The sequence below is a fragment of the Trichechus manatus genome, unplaced genomic scaffold (assembly GCF_000243295.1).
Source record: "Trichechus manatus latirostris isolate Lorelei unplaced genomic scaffold, TriManLat1.0 scaffold00028, whole genome shotgun sequence".
In the NCBI taxonomy this organism is placed as follows: Eukaryota; Metazoa; Chordata; class Mammalia; order Sirenia; family Trichechidae; genus Trichechus; species Trichechus manatus.
In genome coordinates, this window is record NW_004443964.1 from 22,256,697 (window position 1) to 22,274,223 (window position 17,527).

Here is a 17,527-nt window from a genome sequence, read left to right on the forward strand (position 1 = left end):
AGGACACCGAGCCGAGCAGCAGCGAGAGCCGCACGGGCCTCTGTTCCCCGGAGGACAACTCGCTGACGCCGCTGCTGGACGAGGTGGCTGCTCCCGAGGGCCGGGCAGCCACGGTGCCCCGGGGGCGGGGCCGCAGCCGCGGGGACAGTTCCCGTAGCAGCGCCAGCGAGCTGCGGCGCGACTCTCTCACCAGCCCCGAGGACGAGCTGGGGGCAGAGGTGGGCGACGAGGTGGGCGACAAGAAGAGCCCATGGCAACGGCGGGAGGAGCGGCCGCTTATGGTGTTCAACGTCAAGTAGCGCCACTGCCCGCCCGGCGCCACTCCCGAGCCCGCCCCAGGGTCCACGGCCCGGGGTGTTGTGGGAGCACCCGCTCTTAGCCCCAGTGCCGTACCTGGCAAGGTGCCCGGGGCCTGCGGAGCTGTCCAGTGATATGTACTGGGTAATGTCTGGAAGGGACCCCCATGTGGGCTTCCAGGCAGAGGGAGGTGGGAGGGGTCCAGGCCCCCATCAGGAGGTGCTGGGAGGAGGGCTGGGTGGGGGGAAGCAGTGCCTGTATACAAATGGCTGTACATAGAAAGCTCTATGTGGGAAAGCAGGAGGGGTAAAAGGGCCCCAGCTGCTAGCGTGTGAGGGCTGGGAAGGGTGGGGGCATTCCCTGCGAACCCAAGAGGGGAAGGGTGCTGCTTGCTGACTAGCCCGCTCCTCGGCTACAATGTCACAGGGCGGGTGGCAGGGGCAGCTCTGGGGACTAGTGGGGTTATGTGATGGGGCTGCTGTGGGCAACAGCAAATATAAAACTGGTGAGATTAACTGTGTTTGTCTTTCTGTGGGGTAGGGGGGAGGTTGACACTGGATGACGGGTCCCCTGGGAAGAGCAGACAGGGTGGCCAAGTCAAGAGACAGTTGAAGTGTACAAACTTTATTGGAGCACACACACACGCACGCACACGCACACCTATGGATGGGGAGAGCACCTGGCCACAGGGTCCACAGAAATTGGAGGAGGGGATGGCAGCTTTTAATGTGGCTTTTGCCACAAGTTCCCCCTTTCCAGTGGGAAGGCCTTAGGTGGAAGCCCCACCTCCTATGGGGAAAAGGACTCAATGCAAAGGGTGTCAGGGAGAATTTGGTGGGAGAGAGGTGCTGGGGAGGCCTGAGCAGTGGGCACCCTCTGAGCAAGGTCCCCAGGGCTGTGGAATGTCTTCAGTCCTTAGTTCCACCTCATAGCAGCTGTCTCTGAGCTGGGCCCCTCACAGGGGTGTCCCAGCGCAGGATCTCCTTGGGCAAACACTTGGTACCCCTGGCCTTACAGCGGAAGCCAGCAGGACAGCAGTGACGCTTATCTGTACAACAGATGCCCTGGATAGTCAGAGAGGGGTGTGAGAGTCAGACAAGGTAGGACCTGGCCCGGGCCCTTACCCAGCCCAGGGGTAGGGGTGGCACTGACCTGGCGGTAGGGACAGCAGCCCCAGCCCCCATGGCTGTCTCGGCAGCACGTCTGGTTATCACGGCAGAAGTGGCTCTCCCCACATGCCACATCTCCCACGCCCACGTGAAGGCTGTGGGCCAGCTGGGTGGCGGGCTGGGTAGAGACCACCTCCTTCTCACAGGTGCGGGCCTTCACATTGCAGGTATACCCTGCTGGGCAGCAGTGCTGGCGATCCTCACAGCACACAGCCTGGGGGCGATGAGGGGGTACACGGTGGCAATGCACTCTCATTCTGCCTCCCACACCCTAGGATTGAGCTTCCTACCCAGGGTCAGGCAAGTGGGCACTCACGTGGGGCAACTGGCAGCAGGCCCAGCCCCTGCTCAGGCTTTGGCAGCAGGTCTGCCCCACTGGGCAGCTAGTGTGCTGGTCACAGCTGGTGTCTCTAGGGTGAGACAGGGAGGCCTGGCGGGCGGGCATCTTCTTCAGTGCAGCCACCGTCTTGTCCCCCTGCTGACACTGCCCCTCGTCCGTGCACGTGTAGCCATGGGGGCAGCAGTGTTGGTGGTCCGAGCAGCAGACAGCCTGGAGGGTGAGAAGAGGGTGGTCTAGGGAGCTGCTGTGCGGGGCGGGGTGCCGAGCCCTCACCCACCCTGCCACTCCTGCTCACAGCTCCTCTGGCTGGAAACAAATCTGACAGAGCTGGCACGCCACCCCTGGGCTAGGAAGAGGGCAGACGAGCAAAGTGACAGGAGTCTGGCCACCTGTCCAGGCCAAGACACTGTCCCCCCGTGTTGCCCCCCTACCCATGTACCTCTGGCGCAGGACAGCAGCCCCACTCCCCAGACAGGAGTCGGCAGCAGGTATTGAAGGGGGGACAGCTGGTGACGTTGTCACAGGGGACATCACGCTCTATGGCCTGGGGGTCTGGCAGGCTGAGGTGGGCTGGGGCCTTCTTCATCCAGGGCTCCTGGCGGTTCCCCTGCTCACAGGTCCCCTTCTCTGTGTCACACCTAAAGCCTGCCGGGCAGCAGTGCACATGGTCCTCACAGCACACAGCCTGGGGGGATGGAGAGGGGCTGGTTGGCACAGGGGCCTAGCTGGCTGCCACCCTCTGCTCAGCCCACCCAGCACTCCCAGGTACCTGGGCAAACGGGCAGCAGCCCCAGGCCCCTGTAGAGAGGCGGCAGCACGTGTAGCCATCCGGGCAGCTCACCTCCGTATCGCATTTCACCTCCTGCACTGTGAGGCGGGCAAGGACAGGTCAGCAGTGGCACCGGGGACCCATGGGTGCCCGTCCTTTGCTGGCTCCACAGCCAGAACCAATGAGCAGAGAGCACCACTCATGGCACCCCTGACAATGACCACAAGGCAAAGCCCAGGATGGAGAAGAGGGGCTGGCACCTGCCCGGCTCCCTCCACACCACCGTGAGCACCCATCCCCGACATGTATTCCTGGGACAGCCTGGTAGACTCCTCCTGACGGGTAGGTGGAAGGAGGTCCGTGGCCTGCCTTTGGTACCTGTGTGCGCGGGCAGCTTGGTGAGGAGGTCTGTGGCATTCTCCTTGGAGAGGCACTTACTCTGGATCAGGTCGCACATAGTGTCCTGGGGGCAGCAGTGCAGGTGGTCGGAGCAGCAGATGGCCTAGGTGGCGACAGGATGGGTCTTTGGACTGCGAGTCTCAGTCGGGCCCAGGAAACAGCCAGGCTGGCAGCTAGCACTACCCAATCCCCCACTAGGGGGTGGCATGAGTCCTGAGTCAGCCAGCAATTACCCAGCCAGCCCCCAACCCTGGAGCCCCCAAAAGGCCAGGTGGCGGTGCCACTCACTCACATTGGGCATTGGGCAGCAGCCATACTTCCCACTGGGCAGCTCACAGCAGGTAGAATCGTCAGGGCACTGGGACTGTGCATCGGGGCACATGACAGCAGTGGGCTGGGCCACTGGAAGGGGAGAGGGGGTGAGGGGCAGTGGAGGGGCAGTCTTTCCCAGCTGAGAGCCAGATAAGGCTTCTCCTCACCCCTAAACCCCACCTGATGCTCTTCCACCTCCTTGTTCATTGCCGTTGAGTCGATTCTGATTCATAGTGACCCTGTAGGACAGGACACAACTGCCCCATAGTTTTCTAGGCTGTAACCTTTCTGGGAGTAGACGACCACATCTATCTCCCATGGAGTGGTTGGTGGGTTTGAACTGCCAACCATTCAGTTAGCAGCTCAGCCCTTAACCGCTGTGCCACCAGGGCTCCTTTCCCACCCCTTTACCTGCCCTATTAGTCTTCCGTGCAGGGGTCTTCTTGGCCAAGGGGTAGGTGCCCGTGGGCATGAGGCAGCGGGCCTTAGCCAGGTCACAAGAGGTACCATGGGGGCAGCAGTGCACCTTGTCTTCGCAGCAAGAAGCCTGAGAAGAGACAGTCCTGACTCATCTTCGCCTCCTGCAGTCCCTGGCTCTGCTCCGGCGCCCTCCAACCCCATCTCCCCAGATCCGTACCTGGGGCATGGGGCAACAGCCCCAGGAGCCATCAAGCATAGCGCAGCACGTGGAGGAGTTGGGGCATTCGAACTGGCTATTGGGGCACCGGACAGCACCCAAGGGGTTGGCATCTGTGGACAGCAAAGTCATTGTTCCCCATCACTCAAAGAGCTGGTGGCATTGGGGCCGGCAGACCAGCTACCAGGGGGCTGAAGGACTGGCACTAAGGCTCGGTGACCTACCAGCCACCCCAACCCACTTCCCCTACAAGCTAGTCCCTGCCCCAACAAGATGGCACAGGGCAGGAGCCTTCACTCTGGGCGTTAAACCAGACCAGCTTGGCCTCTACCCACCCCCGCAAGGCCTGGACCAGGGGCCTGGAGTCCTGGATTCCCTCCTGGCCCCAGTGCTGCCCCTCTATCCAAAGCAGGGTTGCTCAGTACACATGCCACATGAATGAAGGCACAAGGGTAGGTATCAGGGTCGCTCAGGCAGTGGGGCTCCTGGGTGCTCCACATGCCACCTGTCTGCCTCCCTGCACCCCTAGCCCCACTGCACCTTGTCTGCGAAAGCAAGACCACCCATCAGCATTGCAGTGGAAGCCCCGGGGGCAGCAGTGGCGTCCATCCCTGCAAGACACGGCCTGTGGGACACAGAGAAGCCTGCGTTGGCGAGGTCCTCCCCCCGGGGTGGAAGAGTATAGAAAAGTAAATGCAGACCTAAGCGCATCCACTGAGCCAGTGGCACCCTCACCTCTGGTAATGGGCAGCAGCGGGAGGTTCCCGAGACAGTGAGGAGGCAGGAGGAGCCAGCAGAGCAGTGGGCATCGGTCTGGCAGGGGGGGCCCAGACGTCTGCTCCATGTTGTGGGCAGAGAGGGCCATTTGTCCTGGGAAGCGACGGAAGAGAATAAACTGAAGGGCCTGTGCCTGGTCTCCTCCTCAGGCCAATCTGGGGAAACCCAGGCTCCCAGCTTCTACCTGGGCTGAGGGGTGCTCACCAAAATGGGGTTGCAGCAGCTGTAGCTGGCTCCTCCTGGGTCCAGGCAGCAGGCCACGGAACAGAACTGACCATCTGGGCACTGTGTTCCAGCCACCAGCCCTGCCACCAAGGCCACCCAGCTCACCAGGGTCCACATGGTACACCTGCAAAATACCAAGCAACATTTGGCAACTAGCTTAAGCCCACGCTACCCTTGATTCTGAGGCCACTCACTGGCTCAGGCCCAGGCCCAGGCCTACCTGAGCCTCCCCAACAACTCCCTGTCCAGGTAGGAAGAAAGACATGGGGTCTGAGATGCCGCTTCTACATGTCTCCTATGTGTGTGTGTCACATGCAAAGTATGTATTCCCACGGGTGTGAATGGTGACATGAATCTGTGTCCCCACCATGGCTAACACCTGAGTCTCTGTGGCTGTGTGGAGATGTCTACATGTGACAGTCAGGAGGAAGTATGGTTTTTGTGGGTCTCACCCGTGGGGACATGGGCCATCTGGATGGGGTAGGGTGGGGTGAGGTAGGATGGGGTGGGCAGCAGTATCCACGGGAGAGAACAGGGATGGGGTGGCAGGAGGGGGCTCCATGGCTCCTCTTCCAGATGCCTCCCTGCCTGCTGGTGTGCATACACATGTACCCCGCTATGGCCTATGTACGTGTGGGGAGTCACATGATGACATCGGAAACCACAGGGTTGAGAAAGTTATGAAAAAGGAAGTGTGGTGGACAGTGGAGTCTGGGCCTCCTTCCCCAGAGGCCAGCTGACTGTCCCCCTACCCCTACCCCCATGGAGAGAGACACAAGGCTAGGGGGGTCAGCCTTTGAGACACCTGTTCTTTGAGGGCCCCCAGTACCACCAGGGCCCTCTCAGACTACTCAAACCTACCAACCCCCACCCCTGCTTCTCCCCTACCCTGAGAGCTGAAACTCAATCCCACGCAGAGAGACCACATGCGACACACAACGGCCTCCCTACCCTCCACCTGACTTAAGTCAGCAGGAGGAACGGAGCCTCTCACTTCCTAAACACCTCTCCCCACAAGCTCAGCAGCCCGGCTAGAGCAACAGGGCAGGCCTGGGAGGTGTTCGCCTGCCGGGTGTGTTTGTTGAGCCCCTTGGGAACCAATTATAACACTATTTTATTTCGTCTTCGCAATAACCATCCAAAGTAATAATTATTCTCTTTACTTTTCGAAGGCGAAAACAGGCTCAGAGATGTTAAGAAGTCATGGTGATGACAGGCTTTGATGGCTCCACAGCTTATTGGACCTGGGTTCTTCTCACAAGTGATGCCCCGAGCAGTGCTCAGGAATGGACCCCCCAACCCCAGACAGAGGCCTGGGGTCCAAGCAGAGGGAGAGGACAGAGGCATTTCCTGGGCAGGTAGGCAGGGCAGGGAAGAAACAAGGGAACAGGGGCTTTGTGAAAACTGCACTTGGGTCCTAGTCCTAGAATTGTCACCAACAGATTGTGAGAGTCTCAAACGGTGAGTGGGTCAGGAAATTCCACCCACCCAGTCACTCCCTCACCTGGTTTTCCTCAGGTGCCCCCTTCCCCAAGTCAAAGAACAGATGAGGATGAAGACTTAGTACTGGACCCTGCCGCTTTCTCCCTCTCCTCCACCACCACTGCTCCTGGGCAAAGCATCTGCACCTGGCCCCACCTACTTCGGGGGTGTCTAAACTCACTCCTCAGCTGCCTGTCCCGCTGCCTGGCTGAAGCCAGAGAGCTGTCTAAACAAATCTGTGCCTGTTCTGTACCCTGGTGATTTATTTACATGTATCTTCCTTCCTGTGTGTCCTGAGATTAAGTTAGGGTACACCTTAAGCCTCTATTGAATACACGCAACTAGAAACGGGGAAGGCGGAGGCCCAATCCCCCTCCAGCTCCTCAGTAAGGTTCAGACCGGCGGCCTCTCACCCCCCACCCACATTTCCACAACAGAAAGGACAGGAGCGTCTTCAAGCCCCCAGCTCCATCATCTTCCACTAGGGGGCCAATCCATTTGCAACCGAGGAGGGAAAAGTAGCTGAGAGAGGCGGAAGCTAGCTCGTCCCACCCCCATGCAAGGAAGTAAGGAAGAGCCAGAACACAACACTGGGGGCGCAGTGGTTAAAAGAGTTTGGCTTCTAACCAAAAGGTCAACAGTTCGAATCCACCAGCCGCTCCTTGGAAACCCTGTGGGGAGTGGCTCGGTCACCAATCCCAAGTTCCTACTACCGTTGAGGTGGTGAGGGTCTCAATTCCCGCTCCCGGGCCCTCTGAGTCCAGGACCAGAGGCGGGTGCCTTTCCCACTCCCAGAAGCCGCGGGGACCACCCCACCACCACCACCACCAGAAGAGAAAGGAGCCGGCTCCTGTCAACAGGCTGTGGAACTGGCTCCAGAATGGGCTGGCCCCTGCTTTGGTGGAAGGGGCTGCAGCTTCCGGGGATCCTGGCAAGAAGAAAGCCCCCTTCGAACGGGGTTACTGCAGCTACTGCTTACTCTCCCCTAAAATTCCCTCCAGTGCATCAGAAACCCTCAAAGGAGCTTCTGGAAGCAAATCTCCTCGCCTCCCGGCTGAGACTCCAGGGGAACCTCAAGCTCACTCGTCCCTGGCCGGACCCCTCGGAAAAAGCCAGTGAGAGTGCCGCACGACCACCCTCTTACCTGCGTCCGAGTCCGCGCTCCCCGACAGCAGCAGTGGGTCGGCTCACCCTCTGGAGCCCCTCCACCCGAGGGCCCGCCCACCTCAGTGTCCATTGGCCAGGGGCCAGGATGCCTCCCTGCCATTGGTTACTTTTCGACATGGAGGCGGGGCCATCCTGAAATACTGTGTTTCTTTCCAACCCAGTTCACTCCCCTTTCCTCTCGCTCCCTACCCCCCAATTCCTAAAGATCATGTGATGGCAGAATCATGTGACGCTCTGGCCTGCCTCAGAGGGCCGTCCAGTTGCCCGCTAGGCTGTTTCCCTACATCCACGCTTCCAGCGGGCGTCTGGGAGAGTTTGAGCGAGGCAAGGCGGCGCCTGTCTGAAGACATTAACAGCCAAGGGGGCTACCCCTCAGGAATTTAATTCAAAGGCGTTTGCATGTGGATTTAGGACAATTGTGCATCCCCTTTGTACTCTATTCAGCAGTTAAATGCTAGGCATTCAGGCCCCGAAAGGGGTTGAGGAAGGTTGTAAGGACAAGGATAAGCAGACCCCAGGCGTTTTTTTCAAGACGCTCAGGGCTGGCCAAGAGTAGGGAGGGGAGACAAGCTCAGAAAAAACCTAATTCAAATGTACAAGGGCGTAGGCCAGGTGCTGTAAGATGTAAACAGGAGAGAGGTTTACCAGAGGGTGGGGAAGAAGAGATTAATTCCACCTTGGGAGCACCTTCTTGACCTGTGTCTAGGAGGATTTTAACTAGCAAGTGGGGAAGGGCTAGGAATCCCTGGGTTGTGTAAACAGTTAAGGACTGGAAAGGTTGGAAGTTCGAACCCACCTAGAGGCACCTGTGAAGAAAAGCCTGGCTGTCTGCTTCAGAAAGATCACAGCCTTAAAAACCCTATGGAAGACACTCTGCACACATAGGGTCACCATGAGTTGGAATCTGGCAAATGTTTTTTAGGGGAGAGGCTGGAGAAGTGACTGGAGAGGGGTGGTGCTGGGAAGAGCATCAGAACACTAGATGGGAATGGCAGGTGTGGGCAGGATTGAATGCCCCGTTCAATGCAAGTGGGCTTGAGTAGCTGCTGGGTGCCTGGCACAAGGCTGGGCTGGGGGTGGGAAGTGGAAGTACTTCCTAGTTTCAGTAGGCCCTGCTTTCCAGAAATTGACACGACAGGTGAGGAGAGAAAATTTACACACAGATTAGCCAGTGACAGGAGCCAGAACTGTTCAGTGCCAAATGGCCTGGCACAGGCAGAGGTGGCTGATGGGGAGAGCCAGAAGAGAGGAGAGGCACAGGGAAAGTGCTGGGGTTGGAGGAAGGGCAGTGGACAGAGGCAGAGTGGATGGAGAGCACCGCAAACTGAGGAGAGGGCTTGAGCTGAGGATGGGACTGGGGTTGTTGTCGTCATCAAGTCAGTTCACACTCATGGCGACTCCACGTGTGCAGAGTAGAACTGTGCTCCATAGAGTTTTCAAGGCTGTGACCTTTCAGAAGAGGATCGCTAGGCCCATCTCCTGAGGCACCTCTGCGTGGGTGGGATCAAACCTCAAACCTTCAGCTAGTGGTAGAGTGCTTAACATTTGGGACACCCAGGCACTCGGGGCTGGGGTAGGGAGACAAATAAGGGTGGTGGGAGTCTAGGTAGGGAAAGAGTGACAGAGTTGTGGAATTGAGTCACAGAGTTTCTTAGCTTGGGGCTAGAAAGGGCCCAGAACGTGGATAAGGCTCCTGCTGCTAAACTAGGACTACTCTGCACCCTGGTGATTTATTTGTGTGTATTTCCTTCCTGCATATCCTGAGGTTAGGGAATATGGCTTATGCTTCTATTGAATACATGCATGCACTTGAGTTTCATGAAGTGTTAGGCAAATTAACAAATGAATCCATTCATCACAACTACACAGAACCAGAGAAAATGCACGCAGGAGAAAAAACCTCCGAAGTGACAAACAAGCATGAATTAGATGTCCCCTGTCAAAGAGATATGACACCAGGGAGTCAGTATCCATTTGGCCCCCTCCCTGAGCCCTTCCCAGGCCCCTTTTGTCAGGCCTTGTGGTCCCCAGGACTCATGCTGCTTCCCCGCATGGCCTCACCCTGCCCAGCCTGGCAGTTAATGTCTTGACTTCTGTCCTTTTTGAGTTTGCTTACAAGGAAATAAACCACAGCCTGAAATCTCTACAGACATGTTCGCTCCTGTCCCATATCTGGCCCCAGGTTCCCTGGTCCCTGGGAAAACCAGTGCTGCCTGCCTGCAACTCTCCAGGCACCTCTGCAAACCCCCTTGAACCCTCCTCTCCTGCCCGTACCTACTGTAAGGGCCTCAATCGTAACCACCTGGGCCTCTGCCCAAGCTGGTGGTTCAGCCAATCCCTGAATGCCCTGGTGTCCAGCCTGATTCCAAAGTGAGGTTTGGTTCCAGTGTATGGAGGGCAGCACTGAGTGGACAGAGGTAAGCAGGGGTGGTCCCATAACCTGACCCCTTGGCATCTCTCCTTCCAAGCATTTTATATCTTTCTTCCTTCCTGCCTTCCTTCTCTTCTCCCTTTCTTCTTTCCCTCTCAGTCTTCCTCCTTCCATCTCCCTTCTTTTTTTTAGTTTTAAATACACAATTCAATATAAATGCACCAAAAAATCACTGCAGCGCATTGGGTTTCTCTTATATATGGCTTTTCTGGCCCTGGGTTTGCAATCTGCCAAAAAATGATTGGTTAGGCCACAGTCTTCCCTGTGATTGGTCTATTTTACACCTTGCAGTCAGTTTACTAGTCAGAAAGGTGGTATGTAAAATCACCCAGTAGGACTGAGCGACTTTCGGTCTACTGAGGGGATTGGTTGATTCCTGGTTCTGCGGGGAGGGCCATGCCTTGAAATTGACAAGGAGTTTGCTTATATAAGAGGCTAAACATACAGAGATTTTCTGAAAGAGGCAAGGAGGGATCTCAAGACCAAGAAGATCCTGGAGAGAAGCAGTTTGGACCTTGGATTCCTGCCAGGAGACCCTCCTAAAGGAGCTATAATACAGGTCAAGGGCTGTAACATCGAAGACAGCGATAGGCCACAGAAAGCTGGCGGCAAGAGGCCCAGAAAGGGCCCAACGGCAGAGCTGGTGGTGATGCAGAAAGCTCCTGCTAGGACAGTAGCTGTAAACAAGGTGTTACCACTGGCCATGAGCTGAGCCGCCTGCATGGTAGAGAGCTGTCCTGGTTGGAAGCTGTCCTGCACTGAAGAAGGATGTGCTCTCCACTTCTGGGACCTTGCCTGTGTGCTTCCTGATGCTGATCCCAATTTGTTTCTGTTACTTTCAAATTGATCCAGATCCCAGGTAAGAGAAATGAAGTCTTGATACATGCTACAACATGGATGGAGCTTGAAGACATTACGGTGAGTGAAATAACTCAATCACAGAAGGACAAATATTGTATGACCTCACTTACATAAAAAGACAAGAAAAGGCAAATGTATAGAGACCAAAGTTTATTAGTGGTTACCAGGGGCAGGAGGGAGGGGGAAAGAGGGAGTTATTGCTTATGGAGTATTGAGTTTCAGTTTAGGGTGACAGAAAAATCACATTGATTAAGGGTAGCGCTGCACAGCTGATTATTGTAGGTGCTGTCAATAAGTTGAACACCTGTGAAAAGTTGAATTGGCAAAAGTTGTGTAATAGACATATTTACAACAACAACCTAAATAAATAAATAGTAGCTGCTGAGCCTGCTTATGTACAACCAAACACCTCATGGGATTTGGTTCCTTGGTTTGGAGGTTTAGGGTCATAGTTTCAGGGACATCCCAGTTAACTGGCCTAATAACATGTTTAGTGCTTCTGTTCTACCTCCTAGTTGGTGGTGTAGTGCCTGGGGTCTTAAAAGCTTGCAAGCAGTCATCCAAGTCACAACAATTGATCTCTAGTTGCCTGGAGCAACAGAGGAAGAAGGAGAGTCAGGAATAAGAGGAGGAAATGGAATGTGGGGCTAACTGCCTCCATGAACAACTGCCTCCTTTGCAATGAGACCAGACGAACTAGATGGTGCCCGGCTACCATTACTGCACATTTTGATCAAAGATTCTATTGAAAAACCTTGAGCAAAATGGAGAAAATGCATAACAGAATTTCAGATTCTCATGAAATCCAGACCTTCTGGAGCCATGGAGGCTGGATGAATCCCGAAACTATTGCCCTGAAATAATCTTTAAACCACCTTAAACCAAAAATATCCCCTGAAGTCTTCTTAAAACCAAACAATAGTTTAGCTTAATCAGTAAAGAATGTCTGCCTTGGGCATTGTGCGTTTTTGAGAACTGTATGGGATCAAATTGACAACAGCAACTGGAAAGATTCGATAGGAACCTTAGGGGGCGGTGAGTTTATGTTAATGGAGGAGGAACAAGGTAAGAATGGTAGCACAACTTGAAGAGTGTAATTAATATCACTGAATTTTAGATGTAGAAACGGTTGAATTGGTGTATGTTTTGCTATGTGTATTCTCAACAACAATAAAATTTTTAAAAAATCTCTTTCAGCAGTGTTTTATAATTTTAATTGTATAAGTCCTTCACATCCCTAGTTAAATTTATTCTTAGGTATTTTATTCTCTTAGGTGCCATTGTAAATGGAATTGTTTTCCTAATTTCCCTTTCAGATTTCTCATTGCTGGTGTAACCAGTCTCATTTTGATAGATTTTTATGTGTTTCTAATTTTCTGCTGTTACAAATAATTCCACAATGAATATTTGTGAACATTGTCTCTGAGTGCACACGTGGGATTTAAATTTCTAAAAGTAAAATTGCTGGGCAAAGGGTTTACACATTTGAAATTTTAATGCCAAATTGCTTTCAAAATGTTCCAATTTATACTCCCAGTCATGGTATTTGAGAGAACTTATTTCCCAGATACTCACCAATACTGGATATGCCAATTTTAAAATTTTTTGCCAATCCAATGACAGAAGATATTTCATGGTTGTTTTATCTGCATATTCTTGATTTCTAGTGAAGCTGAGCATTTTTTCATATGCTTACTTTCATATTCATTTCTTCTATGAATTTCCTGTTCTTATCTGTCATGGTTTGAATTTTGTCCCCCCAAAAATGTGTGTATCAGTTTGGCTGGGCCACGATTCCTGGTACTGTGTGATTTTCCTATATGTTGTAAATCCTGCCTCTATGATGTTAATGAGGGAAGATGGGTGGCAGTTGTGTTAATAAGGCAGGATTGGATCTACAAGACTGGATTGTGTCCTGAGGCAATCTCTTGAGATATAAAAGACAGAAGTGAGCAGAGAGACAGGGGGACCTCATACCATCAAGAAAGCAGTGCCGGGAGCAGAGCGTGTCTTTGGACGGGGGTCCCTGTGCTGAGAAGCTCCTAGTCCGGGGGAACACTGAAGAGAAAAAGCCTTCCCCTGGAGCTGATGCCCTGAATTTGGACTTTTAGCCTACTTTGACTATGAGGAAATAAACTTCTCTTCATTAAAACCATCCACTTGTGGTATTTCTGTTATGGTAGCACAAGACGACTAAGACATTATCCTTTGCCTATTTTTCTACAGCGTGTTTGTCTTTTTCTTGTTGAACTGTAGGAGCTCTTTATATATTCTGGATGCGTTACAGATTATTTTCTTTCAATCTGTCATTTGTCTTTTACGTTTTTTTATGGTGTCTTTTGTGGTCAGGAGTTGTGGTATTGCTGTTGTTATATCATCTGGAATCTGTTGATCAATCTTTTCCTTTGTGGCTTCTGCTTTTTTTTTTTTTTAACCTTCTTCCCATCCTCTTTCTTAAGAAGTTATAAATATGTTCTTCCTGGCCCATTTCTAGTCTTGGTGAAGCCCATCGTGGACTGGGCCCTAGATGGACTCTGCCCCTCCGTTTGGATTGAGGCACCAGAAATGACAGCAGGTCCTGCCCAGAAGCATGGCATGGAGAGGCCCATGAGGATGAAAGCATGGCTCCCTCCCGGTCGCTCTGTGTCTCTCTAAGAGGTTCCTCCAGGTCAGCAATTAGAGCTGCTTTCAAGAGGCAATGACTGGTTCCAGAGCTTCCTTTTCCCTCCCTCCTTCCACTTGTCTCTGCTTCTCCCTGATTCTTCCAATTGCCCCTTCGGGATTTCCTTTTTTTTTCCTATTGTGGTGAATATATAAGTAACAAAACATTTCCCATTTTAACATTTTTTACGTGTACAATTCAGCGACGTTAATTACGTTCATCATGTTGTTCAACCATCACTATTATCCGTTTCCAAATTTTTCCATCACATTTCACCTTCGGTGTTTTCTCAATTCGGAATGACTGCTCTGCCCCCATAGTAGTGCCACCATGGTCCCAGGGCAGGGGCCTTTCCCCTCAGGACCATGAGTTGCCAGACAAAATATGAATATGTCTTAAAATATTGCATATAGCATACTTATACTAAAAGAGTATATGTTGCTTATCTGAAATTCAAATTTAACTAGGCGTCCTGTATTTTTATTTGCTAAATCTGGCAACCCTGAAGACTGAAGTTGGAGGGAGGGCACGAAAACAACCCCTGACCCACCCACGTATTGTCTCTCCTTCCTGCCTGAGTCACCTTGGTGTGAGCAATTGTTGTCCCAGTTCCTGTCAAGCCTGCCTTCATCAGGCGCCAGATTGGTGTGCCAGCCTCTCTTTGCTATGTCTCGCAGCTCTCTGTAAGGCATGGGGGGAAGATGAGTCAGACCCTGAAGCCCCAGTTGGTCAGAGGAGGCCCCACCCCCACTGTACTGAAGCCCAGAGAGGTTCAGCCACTTGCTCAGGGGCACACAGCCACCTTTCCTCTCTGGACTTCTGAAGGATGGACAGGGGGAGAGGAAGAAAGAGAGGGGGTACTCAGGAGAGACCTTGGGATGGGAGAGGGAGCTTCAGGTTGTTCCAGAAATCGAGCGCTGGAAGGAAGCTTGGGGCTCAGTGCTCCACACATCACAGGAGAGGAAACTGAGGCACAGAGGAGTAGTTCAGACTATGACCTCCTGGCCCGGGAGGTTCTAAGGTGTAAAGTAAGAAAAGTCCCTGGGTGGTGCAAAAGGTTAACATGCTCAGCTGCTTAACTGAAAAGTTGGAGGTTCAAGTCCACCCACGGGTGCCTAGGAAGAAAGGCCTGGCGATCTACTTCTGAAAAATCAGCCACTAAAAACCCTATGGATCATGGTTCTGCTCTGACACACATGGGGTTGCCATGAGTCAGGATGCTTGCTGGCAACTGGTTTTGTAAAGTGCGTGCACCAGGGCTCTGGGCTGTAAGCAGGCTAGCTTCATGGCCATGGTCCCTGTGCTGCTCTATGGGGCTCCATGCTTAGAAGGACCCCCTGGCTGCTTTACTGCTCTGTTGTCACTGTCTTGACATTTTTAACCAGCTCCGCACACAGGACCTCACATTTCCGTGTGCACTCTAGGCCCAGGCCACACTCAGCCTGTCTCCTCAGATGGATAAAATGCAACGCCGATTTCCTGAGTCCTTCCTCCTCATAAAAGTCAAATGGGGCCAGGCTAGGCACATGCTTTGTCAACTGAAACTGTTATGAAAACATCAGGCATTTCTCATTCAACACAGAGCTGGATGTGTGCCCAGATCTCTGGAAGCCCCCCCCAAGCTGGCTGTGACCCCCCGCTCCATGTGGCTCTGTCTTTCTGGACCAGCTCCCCACAGGACAGGCAGGTTAGGACAGCAGGAGTAGACAAGGTTGTGTCCCTCCCAAACTGTTATAACTCACAGCCAATGCCCAGTGAGGCAGTGGGGGGCAGGTAGGGCCTGGGGAGGAAGAAGCTTCGTTCTCACAACAGAGTCCCACTTCAGGAGGAGGGGAAACCAGAGGGCAAGTAGCCTGCCAGTGGTTGCACAGCTGGGGAGTGGCAGAACCAGGCTCTGGTCCAGCTGTGTGGGACCAAATGATCAGTCGAAGGTTCGGCCTGGGGGTGGGGGTGGGGGTGGGTGCTGGGCTACGGTGGGTGAAGGGGGCACAGGAGACAGCCCATGTCCAGGCCTGAAGCTGTGGCAGGGTATCTGGGGAGAGAGGGACTGGACAAGTCAGGACACCTGAGTTCCTGTTCCAGCACAGGCATGAACTTGCCGAGTGACAGCGGGCAGGTCACTTCCTTTTTCTTTTTTAATCAATTACTATTTTTAACAAAAGTATAATATGCTTTTGAATTACAGTGTTGGCAAAGAATATTGACTATACCATGGACTGCAAGAAGAACAAACAAATCTGTCTTGGAAGAAGTACAGCTGGAATGCTCCCTAGAAGTGAGGATGGCGAGACTTTGTCTCACATACTTTGGACATGTTATCAGGAGGGACCAATCCCTGGAGAAGGACATCATGCTTGATAAGGTAGAGGGTCAGTGCAGTGTAAGAGGGTAAAAGACCTCAACAACGTGGACTGACACAGTGGCTGCAACAATGAGCTGAAACATAGCAATGATTGTGGGGATGGCACAGGACCGGGCAGGTTTCGCTCTGTTGTACATACAATCACTGAGTTGGTACCTAACAGCAACAATATACAAATAATTTTTTAAAGTCAAATTATAGCACAAAACAGCACTCTTGTCTGTCCTCTCTCCTTTCCCGCCTCAGACACCCACTTTCAAATCCTTTAACCGTTGCTTCTGAGAGTAAAGTAAGCCTTGCGTGTTTAAAGCAGTGCTCATGTGCCAGTTCTGGATTTGCCTCTGGCCCCAGTGTTTTTATCTGGGCTGCGGGCAGCACTGCACTACTCCTCGTCAGCTTGCAGCTGCGCCAGCTGCAGGGGTTGGGGTGGGAGGAGTGTCAGGGATTGAGTCCCTGTGGCCTGTGTCCAGCTCAGGGCCTGCCCCGCAGCTGCTGAGATTGATGGGGGATGAAACCACAGATATCTTTAAATCCAGCTGTGGGGTGGAGGGGGAAGCAGGGAGGGGAAGGGCATGTTGTGGGGAGCAGATTACTTGGATCTGCGGAGACCATGGCTGGAGTTCCCTCAGGGATCTTCTGGACCCGGTTCTCAGCCCCAGCTGCCTGCTGGAGTCATGTGGGGAGCTTTCATAGCTAGAGAGGGCAGGTCTGAAAACCCCAGGTCTTGTCCAACCTCTTTATGCAATGAGGAACCTGGGGCTCAGAGAGGAAACTCCTCCCCAGTCTCTCTTCCTCTTACGGCTGTGTGACTTTACTTACCCTCTCTGTGCCTCAGCATCCTAGTCTGTATACTGAGGACGTTGATGGTGCTGGACTTCCCTCCATGGAATGAGGTAATAATGCCTGCAAAGCCCTCGGCACAGGGCCTGAGCTCACTAAACGCAGCTCTACCTTCAAGGTGATTCCTCAGCCAGTTTCTCGTGGCCCCTCCCCTCAGGCCCTTAGCCTGGGCGATTTCCAACCCGCCCCCTCGGGCCATGTCACCCACTCCTCTCCAGCCCTGGCCCACACGTCTCTCCTCCTGGAAATCCACCTGGATCCCCCACTCGAATGTTCACCATGCCATCCGCCAACCCGCTGTCCAGAACTCTGTCCAGCTAGGGCAATTTCCACTCAGGCCAGTTCGGACCCCCAATCAGGACCCCCCTCAGACTGAAACCATCAGGTTCCCTGAGGCCAGGCAGCAAAGAGATGCAGAAGAAAAGTCAATCCCTCAGCCATGGTGCAGGGGCAGGGGTGACACAGGGTCGAGTGTGCTTCATTGACTTCTCTTCTACCCAGATATGTGCAGCACTGCAGCACAGGGGGAAGATGGGAGCCCTGTCAGCAAGGATGGTTGCTGTGGAGATGGGTGTAGAGCTGGGGCAGAGCCCTGCAGGCCTCAGGGTGGACTCCAGGCCTTGCAGATGAAGATAGGGCCTCAATCCCACACCCCTCGTGCCACCTGTATGGACACTGTGTGGGGTGGTTGGCCCAGTCTTGGAGGATGGGATGGAGGCCAGCCCAGTGCAGCACTCGCGCCTCAGGGAGCAAAGGTCCCAGGGGCTCAGGCCCAACTCAGACAGGACCACTGTAAG

At 53.6% G+C, this 17,527-nt stretch overlaps 2 protein-coding genes across 2 annotated transcripts in view; one reads left to right on the forward strand and one right to left on the reverse strand.

Annotated features, from left to right (window-relative positions):
• The window catches only part of FAM171A2 (family with sequence similarity 171 member A2), a gene marked incomplete at its 5' end in the record, with an annotated part of 9,585 nt that extends 9,286 nt beyond the window's left edge, over positions 1-299 (forward strand). The window contains one exon of the mRNA XM_004374450.1: positions 3-299. Coding sequence (XP_004374507.1) covers positions 3-299 — 297 coding nt within the window. The remainder of the gene's footprint in view (positions 1-2) is intronic.
• Positions 300-930: 631 nt separating this feature from the next.
• Positions 931-5,158, reverse strand: GRN (granulin precursor). Its single transcript, XM_004374295.2, has 12 exons — positions 4,905-5,158; positions 4,659-4,793; positions 4,464-4,548; positions 3,924-4,036; positions 3,698-3,833; positions 3,267-3,376; positions 2,954-3,077; positions 2,576-2,673; positions 2,246-2,491; positions 1,783-2,016; positions 1,450-1,680; positions 931-1,361 (listed from the first exon to the last, which is right to left on the reverse strand). Exons 1-12 carry the CDS (start codon positions 5,040-5,042, stop codon positions 1,224-1,226), a joined length of 1,788 nt encoding a protein of 595 aa, XP_004374352.1. The 5' UTR covers positions 5,043-5,158; the 3' UTR covers positions 931-1,223.
• Positions 5,159-17,527: the final 12,369 nt, after the last annotated feature.

Excerpts from the sequence above, each read along its gene's own strand:
- GRN (XM_004374295.2), bottom strand. The coding sequence starts at position 5,042 with ATGTGGACCCTGGTGAGCTGGGTGGCCTTGGTGGCAGGGCTGGTGGCT. Across the intron at positions 2,492-2,575 it reads GCTGCTGCCCGTTTGCCCAG|GCTGTGTGCTGTGAGGACCA; the intron begins GTACCTGGGAGT and ends CCATCCCCCCAG. Across the intron at positions 2,017-2,245 it reads GCTGCTGTCCTGCGCCAGAG|GCTGTCTGCTGCTCGGACCA; the intron begins GTACATGGGTAG and ends CTCACCCTCCAG.